Raw genomic sequence first — 19,200 nt, 5'->3', positions numbered from 1 at the left:
TAGTAACCTGAAAAGCAGTCGTATTTGCAGTTCTCTAAGGTCTGTATTGCTTTAGACCTACACTTAGTAGTGGGAAAAGGAGATATGAAGACAATGGTGGGGCTATACCTGGAGCACAGCAGAACTCAACTCTAAAACTGACACTTGGGAACTTGTTGTTAGCGTCTGAGGCAATAGCATGAATACTTAAAAATATCAGCTATGGAGAACAGTTAGAAGTAAGTATTTATTCTCTTTCAGATTGTGCCTAGATTTGAGGTATTTATGTTGCCATAAACATAGTCAAGCATTTTAGACTCTGGAACAAAAAACATGGATTTGTATTTGAATTTTTGTAACATAGGTGGTGAAATACTGGCCGGAAATTGGCAAATGTGGTTTTTTGGTTTGGCGCTACCTTCTCAGAAGAGACGATGTTGAACCTGCACCTTGGACAGCAGAAGGAATAGAAAGATCAAAGAAACTGGGTCTGGCTATACAGGTATAAACATTAATGTAAATAAGTAGGTGTGAGCTGAACTATATATGTGTATTGTTAAAAACTCAATTTCCCTATTTGGTTATTGTATTGCATAGTACAATGGTTCCCAAAGCTGGTCCTGGAGGCACCCCAGCCAGTCAGGTTTTCAGGAAACCCACAATGAATATTCATGAGAAAGATTTGCATGCACTGCCTCCACTGCATGTAAATCCTATCTCATGAATATTCATTGTGGATATACTGAAAACTTGACTGGGGTGCCTCCAGGACCAGGTTTGGGAACCATTGGCATAGTGTAAAATTATATTCCTTATCATCTAGCTGGACCAGTCCAAACCAATGGGTATATCCCCTGACTGGCGAATGGAGGTAAAGAAAGACAGTTTCCAGGAACATCAATGTATATTAACAGGTACAACCTAGAGCTAGTCAGTATTCTCTCCGCTTCCAGCAGATGGTGCAGGTTGGTACTGGTGCAGCTGATTTTTGTTTTTTTCTTGCAACTAACTCCCACAGACTAGATTCCACAGGCAGTATCTTTCTGGTAAAGTCCCCTGGGGCCATTTCTTTTCTCCCAGGATTGGTCTAAGGATTTTTATTTTCATTTTTTTATAACTTTATTTTATTTGAAATTTCATAATTAATCACACAGCAGTGATTAAGAAAGGAAATGAGCCAGGAAATCAAATTAAGACAATTCGTCCACTATAAATTTAGGAGAACAAATCACATATAATTAGAGGTAATACTGAATACCAAAACAGAGAAACTAACTGTGTTAACTGTAGCCAGTCATACAGTGTGCCCTAAATCTGAAAGGCTATGCTAACAGGGGAACACTTTCGCTAGTCCTTAGAAAGTCACTGAACTGTTTGGGGTCAAAAAACATTACTCCCAAATGTACAACATACAAACAAGGACATTTAAGCAAAAATTTAGCACCGAAGGTCCAGGACCCATACACAGATCATTCAAATGACCTGAAGTATAAACATAAGACAGCATTTTGATCAGGCTGAAGTGCAAAAGTCACCAATAATGTTGTCTTTTGCATAACCACCTCCAATGATTGAGGTTCTTCCTCAGGGGGAGCAGACACATCTGATCTAGTCTTCACTGATCAAAGATATTGTGCTCTCACTAATGGAGATAACGACTCTACTGCCATATTTAGTACATCAAATATTTACATTCCATATCTAAAGCGTGGAGGAGTGGCCTAGTGGTTAGGGTGGTGGACTTTGGTCCTGGGGAACTGAGGAACTGAGTTTGATTCCCGGCACAGGCAGCTCCTTGTGACTCTGGGCAAGTCACTTAACCCTCCATTGCCCGCCGCATTGAGCCTGCATGAGTGGGAAAGCGCGGGGTACGAATGTAACTAAAATAAAGCAGAAATCAAAGGGAATCTTGGAAAATTTAGAAATCTTAAATTAATCCTCCTGTGCTGGCTCTCCTAGTATTCTACTTGTTACTATGTTACTTTAAAGTGCAAAAAGTCTTGATCTTTAATAAATGCTATACTTCCCTTCTGAAGAGACTGTACTTTAGTCTCTACTACCTACTGGATTGGTCACTCAACTTCTGAGCTTGTTACAATGAAACTTGAGAAATTCCATGAGCATCATCCACCAGTTTGGAAGCCATAGTTGGTAGGGATGCACTCACTCCCTTCACAGCATCCCAGAGAGACTCCATTGTCACTGCGGTTAGTCATTGTAACGCTTGCACAACAAGCTGAGCCTGCCTTCGATTTTCTCCTTCAGCTTGACTTTCTTCAATCAGTGTTCCAGGTGCAGAAACACCACTCTCTCACCCCATACGGGGAGGATGTCACTGCAGGGAGCCCCTCCAACAGTACAGGCTGCAATCGAGTCCCTCTGTCGTCAGCCAAGTGCAATGTAAAGCCACAGGTCACATTTCCAGGTTGTGCAGGAACACACTCTTGCTTCTTGGGCTGAAAGACGCCCCCCTTCACTGCTGCACACTGAAGCCAGCACGACTGAATCAGATTTCCACTTTAGTAGAGGGAGCAGACTGAAAGGCTTCTAATGTAAGTTGCCTCATTGCTGGGATCTGACCAGGGTCAGGAGGGTAAACCCTGTTTTTTCCTCTTTCTCTTCCCTATAATAAATAGAGTTAAAATCTGCAAAGGAAGCAGCCGCTATAGAGCACTAACAGAGCTGCCCACTCAGATGTCTTGCTAAACACCATCTTGGTTCTTTGGTCTAAGGACTTCTATGGGTTGGTTTAGGGCAAGGGTGAGCAGCCTTGGTCGTTGAGGGCCACAACCCAATCAGGTTTTCAGGATTTCCACAATGAATATGCATGAGATCTATTTGCATACGATGGAGGCGCAGTGTATGCAAAAAGATTTCTTACATATTCACTTGAGAAGGAATAACATCACAGTGTTGGAAATACTTTGTTACAGCTGCGACAGAGGAAATTACAGTAGAGGTATTGTTGAATGATAGCCTGCTTCAGACAAAAAACGTTAACTTTGAGGAGCGTCGTCCGTTTCCAACTATAAATTGAGTGAATTGGATATAATCTGGGATTGTTTTAGTGTTTTTACTGAGCACCCATGGAACACACAAAGATAAGTTTTTCCAACATAATTGTGACATTTTAGAATTCTTATATTAGTGAGTGGTGTTCCAGTATTAATGATTTGATTAAAAGATTTATTAGGTAGATACTGAAATTTTGGTATATATGCATTAAGTTTTATGATATTACATGAATAAAAGAATGTTTTGATATTGTATAAAACAGTTTCTATTAGTTGTATTAGGTTATAGGATTTAATATTGACTAATGTTTAGTGAGGCAGCCCTTATATATATTTAGGATATATAGTCACTGGCGAAATCTGGCTGGGTTGCAGCCCTTGAGGAATGAGGTTTCACACCCCGGTTTAGTGGGTGTTGTAGCTTCCTTTGTTTGGAGCTCTTGGGCTCCTGCCAGTAAGGGTTGGACCCCTATCCCTCTTTCTACCTTCTCTGCTCAGATCGCACACATCCCAGCTTTCCTCCAGGTAGCTCTTCAGAAAGGATTGGCACTGGGTACTCTGTAAGTTCAGGTTCCGGTTTTGGACTATTTCTGGGACCAACTACAGAAAGACGTCTCTTGCAGCTCACCCGGAAATCGTTCTATTCTTGTGGGGTTTGGGGCCACATGTGTTCTCTCCCTTTCATACGCCATGTCCAGAGTGGAACCTTAATTTTTTCCGGGCTCTTCAGAAACCTTTTGAGCCACTCCAGAAGTCCTCCTTAAAAGATCTTATGCTAAGAACAGGTTCGTGGTTGCTGCTGCGTCAGCACGTAGGGTTTTGGAGCTTCAGGCTTTCTTTTTGGGATCCCTTTCTCCGCTTTTGGGCAGTGGCGGTCTTCCCCGTGGATGGTTCATTCCTTTTGTGATATCAGCATTTCACCTGGAGCTTCCATCCTTTTGTAGAGAGGACAAAGAGGCTCAGTATTCTTCCTTGAATCTTCTCAATATGCTCATTAGATATCTGGAAGTCATGAATGAGTTTTGCAAATTAGACCGTCTTTTTGGTAAACAGAGACTTGGCCTTATGACTTTCAAGCCCACAATTTCTGTATGGCTGAAGGAGACTACTGTTTCTGGTGGGTATTTGCGAGGGTTGACATGGTCAGTGCTGCATACTTTTGCCAAGCACTACAGGGTGGATGTTGCAGCGTGCTCGGAAACCATTTTGGGGGCTTTGGTCCACAGGGTGGCAGTGCTAGGATCCCACCCATTCTAGGGATTGCATTTAAACACCCCACAAGTCCTGGAAAAGTGGGTAGCTACATAATGGAAGGAGAAATTAGGTCTTGCCTGATAATTTTTTTTCCAGAGAAGCACTAATTCCTAAGAAGCTTATCATCCCAAATTTACAGACTTAAATTCCTGGTAAAATTTTGTATCAAAAGCATTCATTTGGAGTAGGGTTGAACATTTAACACGTTAATAATGTGATTAATGCGTTAAACTTTTTAATGCGCTATTGCCATCTTCTTCTCTCCCCCACCAGCCAGTACCTCTTCTTACCTCTCCTGGTGTAGCACTCTAGTAGCCCCCCTCACCTCTGCTGCTGCTGCTTCTCCCTGCTCCTCACCGCTGCAGTGAAAATAGTGCTGCTTCGGGCCGGGTGCAAAGCAGCACTGTTTTCACTACAGCAGTGAGGGGCAGGGAGAAGGAGCTGCAGAGGAGAGGGGGCTGCTGAAGTGCTGTGCCGGGAGAGGTAAGAAGAGGTTGCCATCTGAAAGGTGCTTGTAGAAAAAAAAGGATGACAGAGAAATATGCGGATCGGGGGGGGGAGGCTACGGGAGAAAGAGGAAGCAGAAAAAAGAAGACAGGGAGAAGATGTGGGGGCCTCAGGAGAAAGAGCACGCAGAAAAAAGAAGACTGAGAGAAAGGTGCGAATCTCGGGGGGGAGGGAGAAAGAGGAAACAGATGGGGGGGTGTTAAAGGGACAGGTGCTGGAAATATGGGATGGAAGGATCAAAGAAGAGAGATTGGAGAGGAGGAAAGAGAAGGGAAACAATGGTGATCACAGATGGAGGGAGGGAGATGGTGCCCATTTGGATCATGCAATTAATTGCATGATTAAAAAATTTGGCCGATGTGCAGCCCTAATTTGGAGCACTCTATTTGCAACATAAACTATTGTGCAAGATCATAACTGCATTACTTGCTAACGCAGTACAAAAAAAAATGCAGAGTAGGGCCCCCCGCCCCAGGGCTACCATACAAGTAGTCTAGTGGTGTAATCAGGGCAGGAGCAATGCCCCAGTTATAAGCAGCCATTTTTAGAGCATAGCTGGAATGAGCAAGACTACCTGGGGATCGCTCCTGCCTCAACCACATCCCTAGACCAACAGGGATTGTAAGAGGCCAAGGGGGTACGGGAAGATGGTGTGAAGCTGACTCAGCTGCTTTGGAATGTTGAGGACAGGTATGGATCTAGGGCAGATAAGATCAATGTAGAAGATAATATGGTGACTGCGTAGTGAACCTTCTCCGAGGACAAGCAGGCTGCTTGTTCTCACATGTGAGTGATGTCCACTGTCACGTCTGTGGCCGTGACCACCCTCATACTTACCCTGTTTCTGGGAGTCAGTGGCTGTGCTGGCTTCTGCTTGTCTCTGTGTCTGTCTCTGTCTTAGTTTCTCTCTGGCTCTGTGTGCTGATTGCCTTACTGGACCTCACCTGTGTGGGCTATGCCTCTTCCAAGATGGCTGCCGACTCCTCTATGCCAGTATCCAAGATGGCTCCCGCTTGTCCTTCCTGTGGGCTGACTTCTCTGTGTGTCAAGCCTCTGTTTGGAGGCAAGGAGATTGCTGCAGCTGTGCCTCTGGTGTTAGAGACTGCAGCCCTTGCCTTTGCATCGTCTAAGGGCCCTGGTATGTAGAGTGCGCTGTGCACTGCTACATTGTTCCAGTGTATTGCTTTGAACCTGCCTACTGCCGGAACCCGGACATTCCCTGCCTGTGTCTGCCTTGCTTTCGCCTAGGTGCCTGGGGCACTTCTGTATCCTGATTCCTGCTGTTCCTGCTTGCAAGTTCCAGTTCCGGTTTTTCCTGTAAGCCCTGCCGGCTGCCCGAACCTAAGGGCTCAACCCTCGGGGAAAGGTGGCTAAGCGTAGGTGAAGCCTAGGTCCAGTGTTGTCCTGTCCAGCGGGTTCTGGTTCCGTGGGTTCCAGTCCAGTGGGTTCCGCTCCAGTGGGTTCCAGTCCAGCGGGCTTCACTCTTGTATGTTCCAGTCCAGTGGGTCCACTCCAGTGTGTTCCAGTCCAGCGGGCTCCACTCCAGTGCGCACCCGTCCGGTGCGTTCCAGTCCTGGGTATTCCTGTGTAGAACTTCAGTCCGGGGTTCCGGTCCAGTCTTGTCTCGTCTCGTCTCTACCTTCAAGGTGATCTTGCCTGCCACTGCCGCTCCACGGTAGTGGCCCAAGGACTCACGAACCCAGTGCTCCTGACAGTATGCCAAGGTCCTCGGGAACGCGACATCCACAGCAGCCCTGAAACGGAAATCTTGCTAGCAGTTTGCTAGAGCCTTCGAGTTCGCGCACCGCGCATGTGCGGCCATCTTCCCACCCATTGCGCGAGAGTCCTGCTTCAGTTCTTTTTTTCTCCGTGGTAGGGAGTGACTGCTTGCAGTCTCTCTCCATTCTCCCTGAAAGAGTCTTTGTGTATTTTTTCAGTTTTTTTGTTTCCTTTTCCCTCATTTTCTTTTTCTTTTACGTTGTATTCCTTAAAATAAAAAAAATAAAAAAAAGACCCTTATTTCTAGTTTTGGTCCTTGTAAGTTTTCTTTCGCTCCCGTCCCCGTGCGTACGCGTTTCTCTCATTTTTGCGCCTATTTTTTTGTACCATCAAGAATTTTGATTTTGCCGCCGCTATTTTTCCGTCCATGTCATCGTGGATACCCAGCGGCTTCAAGAAGTGTACTTGGTGCAACCGGGCAATCTCGGGTACTGACCCTCATGCGTGGTGTCTTCAGTGCCTTGGGCCTTGGGCCATCGCCCAGACGCATGCAAGTTGTGTCTTAGCGTGAAAAAGCGGACACAGGCGTTGAGACAAGCTCTTCGGGATCGTCTTTTCTGAGCTTCGCCCGGTTCTTCGGCGTCGATATCGGCACCGGAGATGGCATTGACCTCGGGAGCGCAGGTAATGGCTGTCCGGAGACCACATGCTGGGAGCAGTGAGCCATCGAGTGGATCTCCACCTGCCTCGAAGACTCCTGCTGTGCAGGCCCCACGGGACGACCACTCTTGGACCCAACCCCGAGGAGGCGTGTGGATTCCACGTCGTCCTCGTCGGTACCAAGGAGTATCGATGACGTGCATCGAGTGAAGGCGAAGAACCATTGTCATCGGTCTCCTTCCAAGCACGGTATCGGGAGCTCCGGGGCATCGAAGGATTCAGCACCCTTGAAGCGCCAACGCCGGGAAGAGCGCTCACCCTCCATTCAGAAGGTGTCGGTCTTCGGACAGCCCGGTACCGCTTCCTCGACCTCAACAGAGTCTGGACCCAGTTCCTCCACCAACCCCGCAGCCTTGCTCAACAGCGACTCTGGATGAGCGCATCCGAGCCATTCTTCCAGGTTTGCTGCATCAGCCTGTTCCGGTGCCGGGGGGGTGCTTGCGCCTTCGGCACTGTTGATGGAAGCGGCAGCTGGCTCTGGCCCTGTGATGAGGTCTCCGATGCCAGTGCTAGAGGAGTGGAGGAGTGGCCTAGTGGTTAGGGTGGTGGACTTTGGTCCTGAGGAACTGAGTTCGATTCCCGGCACAGGCAGCTCCTTGTGAGTCTGGGCAAGTCACTTAACCCTCCATTGCCTGCCGCATTGAGCCTGCCATGAGTGGGAAAGCGTGGGGTACAAATGTAACAAAAATAAAAAAAATCTACGTCAGCTGCCACCCCAGGTCGACTCCCCATCGACATCGATGGAGGGAGCTTCATCGCCGTCGGCACCAGCATCGGAGACATGGTTCCTCGGCGTTGAGACGGGCCCGGTTTCGGACTGCAGTTCAAGAACTCTTGTCCGATACCGAGGAGGATGCCTCTTGGGATGAGGGAGAAGATCCCAGATATTTCTCTTCCGAGGAATCTTGTGGTCTTCCCTTTGATCCTACTCCTTCGCCAGAAAGAAAGCTTTCTTCTCCGGAGAGTCTTTCTTTCTCTTCATTTGTCCGGGAGATGTCTGTGTCTATTCCCTTCCCTGTGGTAACAGAGGAGGAGCCCAGGACTGAGATGCTCGAAGTCCTTGACTATCCTTCGCCACCTACGGTGTCGTCCACTGTTCCCCTGCATAATGTCCTTAAAGAGACACTGCTGAGGAACTGGAGGAAACCACTAACTAACTCCACCATCCCTAAAAAAGCTGAGTCCCAATATCGGATTCATGGAGAACCTGAGTTGATGAGGTCGCATTTACCTCACGACTCTATGGTTGTGGATTCTGCTCTCAAGAGGGCCAGGAGTACTAGAGATTTCGCCTCAGCGCCCCCCGGGGCGGGAATGTAGGACTCTTGACTCGTTTGGGAGAAAGGCCTATCAGTCCTCTATGCTTGTGTCCAAGATTCAGTCATATCAGCTCTACATGAGCATCCACATGCGGAACAATGTAAAGCAACTAGCGGACTTGGTGGACAAGCTCCCTGTGGAGCACGCGCCCAGACAGCGTGCACCCAGACAGGCCCCTGCAGCTCCCCAGCAAAAGCAAGGGATGGGCTGTTGACTGGCTCCAGCTGAGCATAGCCGTTATCAAAGTGTCCGTGCCGGACGACCTACCGGTCGGAGGGAGGTTAAAATTTTTTCACCAAAGGTGGCCTCTTGTAATCTCCTATCGGTGGGTTCTCCAAATAGTCCGGGTTAGGATACTCTTTCAGTTTGATCTACAAACCTCCAAATTGCCCTCCGGGAGCTCAGTCCTTCAGCTTCCAGCACAGGCAGGTACTTGCAGAGGAACTCTCCGCCCTTCTCTGTGCCAATGCGGTCGAGCCCATTCCACCAGGGCAGGAAGGGCTGGGATTCTATTCCAGGTACTTCCTTGTGCAAAAGAAAACATGGGGGATGCGTCCCATCCTAGACCTAAGGGCCCTGAACAAATACCTGGTCCAAGAAAAGTTCAGGATGGTTTCCCTGGGCACCCTTATTCCCATGATTCAGCAAAACGATTGGTTATGCTCTGTGGACTTAAAGGACGCTTATACATACATCCCGATACTTCCTGCTCACAGGAAGTATCTTCGATTCCGTCTGGGAATCCAGTATTGTGTGCTGCCCTTTGGTCTCACGACTTTGCCCAGGGTGTTTACAAAATGCCTGGCAGTGGTTGCAGCGTCGCTACGCAGACTAGGAGTGCATGTGTTCCCTTATCTCGATGATTGGCTGGTGAAGAACACCTCGGAGGCAGCTGCTCTATAGTCCATGCAGATGACTATTCAACTGCTGGAGCTACTCAGGTTTGTTGTAAATTACCCCAAGTCCCATCTTCTTCCTGTTCAAAGACTGGAAATTATTGGAGCTCTGCTGGATTCACAGACGGCTCGCGCCTATCTCCCCGAGATGAGATCAGACAATCTTCTGTCTCTAGTTTCCATGGCCAGAGCGTCTCAGCGGATCACAGCTCGGCAGATGTTGAGACTTCTGGGCCATAAGGCCTCCACAGTTCATGTGACATCCATGGCCCCAGTTCATTGACACCCATGGCCCGTCTTCACATGAGATCTGCTCAGTGGACCCTAGCTTCCCAGTGGTATCAAGCTGCAGGGAATCTAGAGCATGTGATCCAGCTGTCCACCGAATTTCACAATTCCCTTCATTGGTGGACAATTCGATCCAATTTGACCTTGGGACGTCCTTTTCGAATTCCTCAGCCTCAAAAAATGCTGACAATGGATGCATCCCTTCTGGGCTGAGGAGCTCATGTAGATGGGCTTCACACTCAAGGAGCTTGGTCCCTCCAGGAATCAGATCGTCAGATCAATCTTCTGGAGTTGCGAGCGGTGTGGAACGCTCTAAAGACTTTCAGAGATCGGCTGTCCAATCAAATTATTCAAATTCAGACAGACAATCAGGTTGCCATGTACTACATCAACAAGCAGGGGGGCACCGGATCTCGCCCCCTGTGTCAGGAAGCCGTTCAGATGTGGCTTTGGGCTCGCCATCACTGCATGTTTCTCCAAGCCACGTATCTGGCAGGCGTAAACAACAGTCTGGCCGACAGATTGAGCAGGATAATGCAACCTCACGAGTGGTCGCTCAACTCGGGCATAGTGCGCAAGATCTTCCAAGCATGGGGCACCCCCTTGGTGGATCTTTTCGCCACTCAGATCAATCACAAAGTCCCTCAATTCTGTTCCAGGCTTGAGGCCCACGACAGACTAGCATCAGATGCGTTTCTCCTTCATTGGGGGAAGTGCCTTCTGTATGCATATCCTCCCATACCTCTGGTGGGGAAGACTTTGCTGAAACTCAAGCAAGACTGCAGAACCATGATTCTGAGTCCTCCTTTTTGGTCGTGTCAGATTTGGTTCCCTCTTCTTCTGAGGTTGTCCTCCGAAGAACCGTGGAGATTGGAATGTTTTCCAACTCTCATTACTCAGAACGAAGGGGCGCTTCTGCATCCCAACCTCCAGTCTCTGACTCTCACGGCCTGGATGTTGAGAGCGTAGACTTCGCCTCCATGGGTCTCTCTGAGGGTGTCTCCCGAGTCTTGCTTGCTTCCAGAAAAGATTCTACGAAGAGGTGTTACTCTTTTAAATGGAGGAGGTTTGTCGTCTGGTGTGACAGCAATGCCCTAGATCCTCGCTCTTGTCCTACACAGACCCTGCTTGAATACCTTCTACACCTGTCAGAGTCTGGTCTCAAGACCAACTTTGTAAGAGTTCACCTAAGTACGATTAGTGCTTTTCATTATCGTGTAGAGGGTAAGCCTATCTCTGGACAGCCTTTAGTTGTTTGATTCATGAGAGGTTTGCTTTTGTCAAAGCCCCCCGTCAAACCACCAGTGTCATGGGATCTCAACGTTGTCCTCACCCAGCTGATGAAACCTCCTTTTGAGCCTCTGAATTCCTGCCATCTGAAGTACTTGACCTGGAAGGTCGTTTCTTGGTGGCGGTTACTTCAGCTCGTAGGGTCAGTGAGCTTCAAGCCTTGGTAGTACATGCTCCTTATCTCAAGTTTCATCACAACAGAGTAGTCCTCCACACTCACCCTAAGTTCCTGCTGAAGGTGGTGTCGGAGTTCCATCTGAACCAGTCAATTGTCTTGCCAACATTTTTTCCCTGTCCTCATACCCGCCTTGCTGAACATCAGTTGCATACATTGGACCGCAAGAGAGCATTGGCCTTTTATGTGGAGCGGACAAGCCCCTTCAGACAGTCAGCCCAAATATTTGTTTCTTTCGATCCCAACAGAAAGGGAGTCGCTGTTGGGAAACACACCATTTCTAATTGGCTAGCAGATTGCATTTCCTTCACTTATGCCCAAGCTGGGCTGACTCGTGAGGGTCATGTCACGACTCATAATGTTAGAGCCATGGCAGCGTCGGTGGCCCACTTGAAGTCCATCTCCATTGAAGAGATTTGCAAGGCTGTGACGTGGTCATCAGTCCACCCATCCACATCTCACTACTGCCTCCAGCAGAGTAACTGACACGACAGTCGGTTTGGGCAGTCGGTGCTGCAGAATCTGTTTGGGGTTTAGAATCCAACTCCACCCCCCTCAGACCCATTTTTATTCTGTTCCAAGCTGCACTCTCAGTTAGATGATCTGCTTCGTAGGTAAATCCTTGTTACGTCCTCGCAGTTGCGAGGCCCAATTGACCTTCTTTGTTGTTTTGAATGAGCCTGGGTGCTAGGGATACCCCACATGTGAGAACAAGCAGCCTACTTGTCCTCGGAGAAAGCGAAGATACATACGTGTAGCAGGTATTCTCCAAGGACAGCAGGCTGATTGTTCTCACAAACCCGCCCACCTCCCCTTTGGAGTTATCCTTTTTCTTTGTTATTGCTTTATAATTTAACTGAAGCCGAACTCTTGCGCGACGGGCGGAAAGATGGCCACGCATGCACGATGCGCGCACTCAAAGGCTCTAGCAAACTTTTTGTTGTTAGGAAGATTTCCGTTTCGGGGCTGCCGTGGACCTCGCCCACATGTGAGAACAATCAGCCTGCTGTCCTCAGAGAATACCTGCTACAGGTATGTATCTTCGCTTTAAATGGTAACCTGGTTTTAGGAATTCATGATGATTTGCTCTCCCTTCCAAAGGAAGAAGAGTTTTAGATACATAGGAGCATGGGGTAATACGTGGAAGAATAACAGGCTGTACTGTAATGATGGGCTACATCTTTCTGTGACGGAAAAAAGGATCCTTGGGGATAAAGTCAAATAGTATGTTTGTAGACATTTAAACTAGAATGCGGGAGTGACAAAAGAAAGCAAGGGAATTCAGAAAGTCACCCCCAGAATAAATATGGTGGCAGGGGGCAAGGTCATCTAAATATAGAAAACCACCTAAACTCACTAAGTGCATGGAAAGCAATGAGCACAAATGTTCATAGTCTAGGTAAAAAACCCTGATGTTTGAAGAAAACTTGGATATTGTTGCTATTACAGAGTCGTGGTTCAATGATTCTCATGCATGGAATGTGACTATACCGGGCTATAATCTTTTTAGGAAGGATAGAGAGGGCCGAAGGGGTGAAGGAATGGCGCTGTATGTGAGAGACAATATCAGAGCAGCTGAAATGCGGGAACCTGGGGAAAAGAAGCTTTATGGATCGACCTGAAAAGAGAAGATGGAACCTGTATCCACACAGGGGTTATCTACAGATCTCCGGCACAAACGGAGAAGCTAGACAAGGATCAGATAGAAGATATTCAAAAGATTGGTATGAAAGGGGAGGTGCTACTTTTGGGAGATTTCAACTTGTCTGATTCACACAGTATGGTTTGCTATAAGGGCAACGGCGGAGAGCAGTCGCACACAACTCAAAGTATTGGATTTCAGACATTTGATAAAATGGGGGAATACCTGAAGAAGGAGCTCTTGTCGCGGGAAGGCGTAGGAGAAGTGGGAAATCAGTGGTCAAAGCTAAAGGCTGCTATAAATTTGGCAACTGATCTTTACCGAGGAAAGTAAACAAAAACAAGAGAAACAGGAAGCCTATATAGTTCTCCAAACAAGTAGCTGATAAAATAAGAGCAAAAGAGGCTTTGTTCAAGAAAAAAAAAAGAACACAACGAAAGGATCATGGAAAAGATTAAACTCAAGGAAGCGAAGAGAGAAATACGGATAGCAAAAGCAAGAGCGGAAGAAAAAATGGCTAAAGATGTTGAGCGGTGACAAGACCTTTTTCACATATATTGGAGAAAAGAGAAAAGATAGGAATGGGATTGCGAGAATGAAAGATAATTTGAATGGCTATGTGGAGAGTGAGGAGGATAAAGTGAATGTGCTAAACAATTCTCTTCAGTGTTCACGGAGGAAAATCCTGGTGAAGGGCTGCGGTGGACTGCCGAGGGAATATCTGGGAATGGAGTGGATACTGTGCCGTTTATGGAAGAAAGAGTTTATAAACAGCTGGAGAATCTGAAGATGGACAAAGCTATGGGGCCGGATGGGATACATCCCAGGATACTGAGGGAGCTCAGGGAGGTCCTTGCGGCACCTTGTAAAGATTTGTTTAATACATCTTTAGAGAATCAATTTGTTAGTTTTTGTTTGTTTTACTTTGGGTTTTTTTTTTTTGTCTAAATATCTCAGATGAAGTATAAGAGAGAGATCTAGAACTTTGACACCCACTCCAGATCCCTGATTTGTCTGTAGTCAGACTCAAACTGCTTTATGCCTATTTGGTTAGGCCACGGCGGTATATCAAGTTTTATGAAATAAATATGAAATAAAATAATCAGATTTACTGCAAGCATTGTGGAAGATGTCTCTACGAGCTCAAATCGACCACCAGAGTAGGATCCGCAATTACTACAAAGTAGAGAAGAGACTCTAGACCCAGCTAAAAAAAAGAGGAGGGTGTCTGCAGAAATGGACTAACTGCACAATTCCTCTTCAGTGGAACTTGCCTCTCGTCTTTGTATAGTGTGAATAACATACATGTTGCTGTTGTATGTATACTCAGTGAAATGAGGGATTTGTGCTTTTAGTTTTGTTTGAGTTTTTAAAGCACTCTCTCTTTTTTTTTTTAATAGTATCCTGAAGGATATTTGGAAGCCATGGCAAATAAAGAAAAGAAGGATAAGGTGAAAAAGGAACCTATTAAACAAGAGCCCATTATTCATAGCAGCCAGGAAAGCCAGAGTGGTCAACGTAGCCAGAGCAATGGAAACCAGAAAAGGTCAATTACTGAAGGTATGATTTTCATTTTATTTATATTAACTGAATTTAGTCCAGCTATATGAAAATCTGATATATAAGCTTTCAAGTAGGTACATTTGCTTTGGATAGAAGCGTCCCTTGAAGACATTGTGTATTTGACAATCTTGGGATGTTTCCTGTGTTTTTAGATGACCACAGGCCATCAGTGACAGACTGAGTCAGTTGAAGCTTTGGGAGGGTAAATTTACAAATTTTATGCCTATTTTATAAACATAAGTGCACGCCTGTTTGACTTTATAAAATAACTAGTGTAGATGAGAGAATGTGCATACATGTAGGTGCTAGCACGCAGACCAGCGCCAGGCCTGGTGTAAAGTTAGCATGTATTTTCTACACATAAGTGCGGACACTGCCCATGCTGCACCCAAATTTCGTCTTGTGTATACCCACAGTGAAAGTATATGCTACTTAAATGCATACTTTCACACTAATTGGTATTTTATAAGAGATTTACACACATAAGTGGCACTTGCAGATGTACATTACTAATGGTAATTCTGTAAGGAACACCTACATATAGGTGGCAAGTACACACATAAAAGCTGGTATTCTAGTTAATTTTGTCTTTTGTAATTTGAGTTTTATTTTGTTTAGATTTTCATTGTATGTTTTTACTGTAATCCACTTAGTTGTAGGCAGAATATAAAGTTTGAAATAAATAAATTTATGCACATATGTATTCACATGTGTAAATGAGAACAACCTGGCTACACTCTTTTCTGTAAGGGCACGCTTATCTTTGCAGGTGAGTGTTCACATGGGTAGAGCATGGGCGAGGCACATAAATACACACACAAATTATAGAATGCTATGATTTACACATGTATTTCCCCAGTCCAGTATGAGCATTTACACCAACTTTATGGCTTGCTTAAGTGGAGCATAATAACATACACATGTATTTAACCACTTCCACTGTATTCTATAAAGAAAAATAGGCACCTACATTTCTTAATAGAATAAGCACTAAATAGGTGCATTCGTGGTTCCTAAAAATGGTCACCCTTATAGAATTGCCGTCTATCCCCCTCTTTCTGTAATCTTAGCTCCTAAATGTAAGCACTATTTGCATGCTTAGATTATAGAATACTAGCACTTTGTGCACGTGAATGTCAAATTAATGCATGTAAGTGCCGGATGGGCATTAAGCAGTATTCTACAAGCTTAGTGCACAACTGCAAGGGGGCGTACATGTAGCCAGAGCATTAATGGGTTCCACACTTTGGTGAATAACTTGTACAATACTGTAAGTTACGTGCTAAAGTGCAACATTTACAGGTTAGCATTTACACCTGTCTTCTACATGGCATAAATGATAGTTTTCTAAATGTTGGCATACAAATAGCAGCTTAAACTCTATTCTATAATGGAATCTGGGTGCCCAAGAGTTTGCGCTCAGTGTCATGAATTTAGTGCCCAAATTTGAGTGACCTTTATAGAATTGCCCCATATATGTCTTTCCTATCACATTGTAGGTAGCGCAGTTTCCCTTCAAAAAAAGGGATTGCAGAGTCTATAGTCAAAAGATTTCTCAGTGTAAAATTGTTTGTTTTTTTTTTACCTGCATAAACCTTGCCTTTTAAATATATGCTCATTTGATTTGGGTAACTTTGTCCACACAAAATTTTAGTACAGGCAAAGATAGCCAGACAAAAGGGAGACAGTTGTGAAACAAGCTGAAATATTTAGCCAGGTGCAGGGCAATTTTATTAAAGTACACAAGAACAGTTATGTGATGACTATGCACATATGCCAAAATTCTGCTTAAGTGCTATTCTGTAAATATTGTACATATTTTACAGGTAGGCATACACATAAGTGGGCATTGAGTGGGACTGACACAAATGTAAGTTATATAATACTTGTAAGTTACACTGGTATCACAAGAACTTAGGCACGCATAGCTAGCTGTATGACTTGCATAAGTGCTCATGCCTAATTTATAAGCACATATTTTCACTCTTAAACTAGTATTCTCTAAAGGAATGTAGGTTCCTACGTTCCTTTATAAATTAGGCATCTACCAAACACCCAGTTACAGAATTACTCCCTTAATGCCTTATTACTCCCTTAATGCCTTATTAAATACTATCTGGTTTAATTTGTAAGAAAAATTGGTCCATACAAATACCTGTCCTAAAGTTAACCAAGACAGTAACCCAGATACATATAGCCAGATATTTAGTGGAAAACGTATCCCAATAAGTTCTGTTGAATATCCAAATAAAGTTAACCAGCCAGGATTTGTGAGCGGGCATCAGATGGGAGACAATATCCGGAGGGTACTCAGTATGATGGATGGTGCGATGGACACGTCAGAGCCTGCTTCTGCTATCCCTTGATGTGGGGAAGGCCTTTGATGGGTCTCATAGGCCTTTATGTTTCGGGTATTGAAGGACTTAGGGATGAGCCCCCTGGTTCTTGAGTTGGATTCAAACGGTCTATACTAATCCAGTGGCCTGTGTGAAGGTTAATGGAGGCTACTCGGAGATGTGATGAGTACCCCTTATCTCCACTGCTTTTTGACCTAGTTAACGAGCCTCTGGATCAGAGAATTAGAGCTAATGTGTTGCTCTCAGGGGTGCGCGTGAATGGGAAGCAGCATAAAATAAATCTTTTCGCTGATGATGTTCTATTGATTCTGATGAATGTGGAGGTCTCCTTGCGGGGAGGTACTGGCCGAGCTGAAGGCTTATGGGTTCATTTCGGGCTTTCGGGGAAATATGGGGAAATCTGAGATCCGTAATGTTAGTATATTGCAGGATCAAGCGAGAGTACTGCAGTCCCAGTTCCCTTTTCTATGGGCACGTGCCTCCTTACGCTATCTGGGCATTTTTTGGGGGACGGAATGGCGAGAGATTGTATGAATTGAATTACAAACCTTTTGATTGGTCAGCTTGGGCGGGATCTTGATAATTGGCATAAGCTAATGATATCATGGCTAGGTAGAATTGTTGAAGATGATGGTGTTACCCCGCCTCCTCTATTTATTTACAACCTTGCCAGTCATGATTCCATCCCGGGTGTTAGACTGTATATAGCTCCTCCAGTCTAGGTTTACCTAGACTGTATACAGCTCCTCCAAGCTTTTGGCTTGACAAGCAAGGGGAGTTAATGGGTGGAGCTACAGCAAGAGGGAGAGGATGATATTCCTTTGATACATCTCCATTGGCAGCTTCGAGTAGCCACTTGAGGGAGGGCGGGGGGGGGGTCCGTTTCGTGCGCTTATGGTTCGGGGGATTCTCCTGGAGGGTTGCTCATTTTCCTGGTACATGCCACTACTGTATAATACTGAATTTTCTCAAGGGAGAAGTCAGGCTTTATTTAGGCGATGGGAAAGGCAGGGTTTGGTTTGCATGAGCAGGCAAAGGCTACACTCTATGTCCCAGTGCTCTGGACCCAAGCACTAAGCAAACCAGTTATGGTGTAGGGGTGGAGGAGCTGTGCTTGAAATAGTCCTATTGCACTGAGTTCACTTCTTAAAGCCACTTGGCACCCTCGTTGACATGGAGGAAAAAACGGTCGATGATTGGTCAAAAGGCGCTATGACCTGGGGTGCTCGAGTAGTTGCATACTAGCCCTGATGTCTTGGTTCCTGATGACATAGATTTACATTCCTTAAACCTTCCTGACATAGTATCTAGGATACTCCTAGCCTCTAGGAAACCTTCTACTCAAAAACGTTTCCATGTAAAGTAGAAAAGATTTTCTTTCTGGTGTGCAACCAGAGCACTCAATTCTGCTACTAGCTCTCTGCCTATCCTTATGGAGTGCCGCCTCCACCTTTCAGATTCTGCCCTCAAAACTAACTCAGAGTGCATTTGAGTGCCATCAGTACTTTTCATTCTAAAGTTGATAATAAACCAGTTTCAGTTCATTCCTTAATAGTTAGGTTTATGAAAGGTTTGTTTCATACCAAACCTCCTATCAAACCACCTCCAATAGTGTGGGATCCCAATGTCATCCTAACAGCTCTCATGAAGCCTCCATTTGAACCACTTCATTCCTGTTCTCTAAAGTTCCTCACATATAAGGTGGTGATCTTAATAGCTCTTTTCTGCCAGAAGAGTCGGCAACCTTCAAGCCCTTGTGGCAGACCCACCTAACACCAGGTTCTACCACGACAGGGTTGTCCTCCAAACCCACCCAAAATTCCTTCCTAAAGTGATATCAGAGTTCCATCTCCATTACAGTACCTGTCTTCTTCCCTAAGACACTGTAATCCAGGAGAAGCAGCACTGCATACCATAGATTAGATTGCAAGCATGCTCTAGCTTACTGTCTAGAATGTAAAAAGCCTCATAGGAAGTCCTCCCAGCTTTTTGTGTCCTTTGACCCTAACAGATTGGGGATTCCCATCACCAAACATACAATCTCAACTTGGCTAGCTGACTGCATCGCCTATGTGCTCAGATTGGGTTGACCCTTCATAGTCGGGTCACTGCTCACAATGTAAGAGCCGTGGTACTTCAGTAGCACTTTTCTGCTCTGCCTCCATTGAAGACATTTGCAAGGCGGCAACATGGTCTTCTATCCACTTCTTCACTGCTGTCTGGATCAACATTCTAGATAGGATAGCCGGTTTGGACAAGCAGTCTTGTAGAATCTTTTTACTACTTAAGTCAACTCTGCCCTCTGCTCCTTTTTATCCACCACGCTCATTATCTGCTTAGTTACAGAATTGATTTTTATTGTGAGCCTGCGAGCTAGTGAGTCCCACATGTGAGAATATTATGCCTGTTTGTCCTTGGAGAAAGCTAAGATACTTACCTGTATCAGGTGTTCTCCAAGAACAGCAGGCATATATTC

At 45.5% G+C, this 19,200-nt stretch overlaps 1 protein-coding gene across 4 annotated transcripts in view; it reads left to right on the top strand.

Annotated features, from left to right (window-relative positions):
- UHRF2 (ubiquitin like with PHD and ring finger domains 2) overlaps positions 1-19,200 on the top strand; it is a 414,897-nt gene that overhangs the window by 353,812 nt on the left and 41,885 nt on the right. For all 4 annotated transcript variants that reach the window (XM_030193781.1, XM_030193779.1, XM_030193783.1 and 1 more), the window contains exons 12-13: positions 344-481; positions 14,205-14,364. In XM_030193781.1, coding sequence (XP_030049641.1) covers positions 344-481; positions 14,205-14,364 — 298 coding nt within the window. The remainder of the gene's footprint in view (positions 1-343; positions 482-14,204; positions 14,365-19,200) is intronic.

The sequence above is a fragment of the Microcaecilia unicolor genome, chromosome 2 (assembly GCF_901765095.1).
Source record: "Microcaecilia unicolor chromosome 2, aMicUni1.1, whole genome shotgun sequence".
Classification (NCBI taxonomy): Eukaryota; Metazoa; Chordata; class Amphibia; order Gymnophiona; family Siphonopidae; genus Microcaecilia; species Microcaecilia unicolor.
This window is presented reverse-complemented; position numbering and strand designations above follow the sequence as displayed.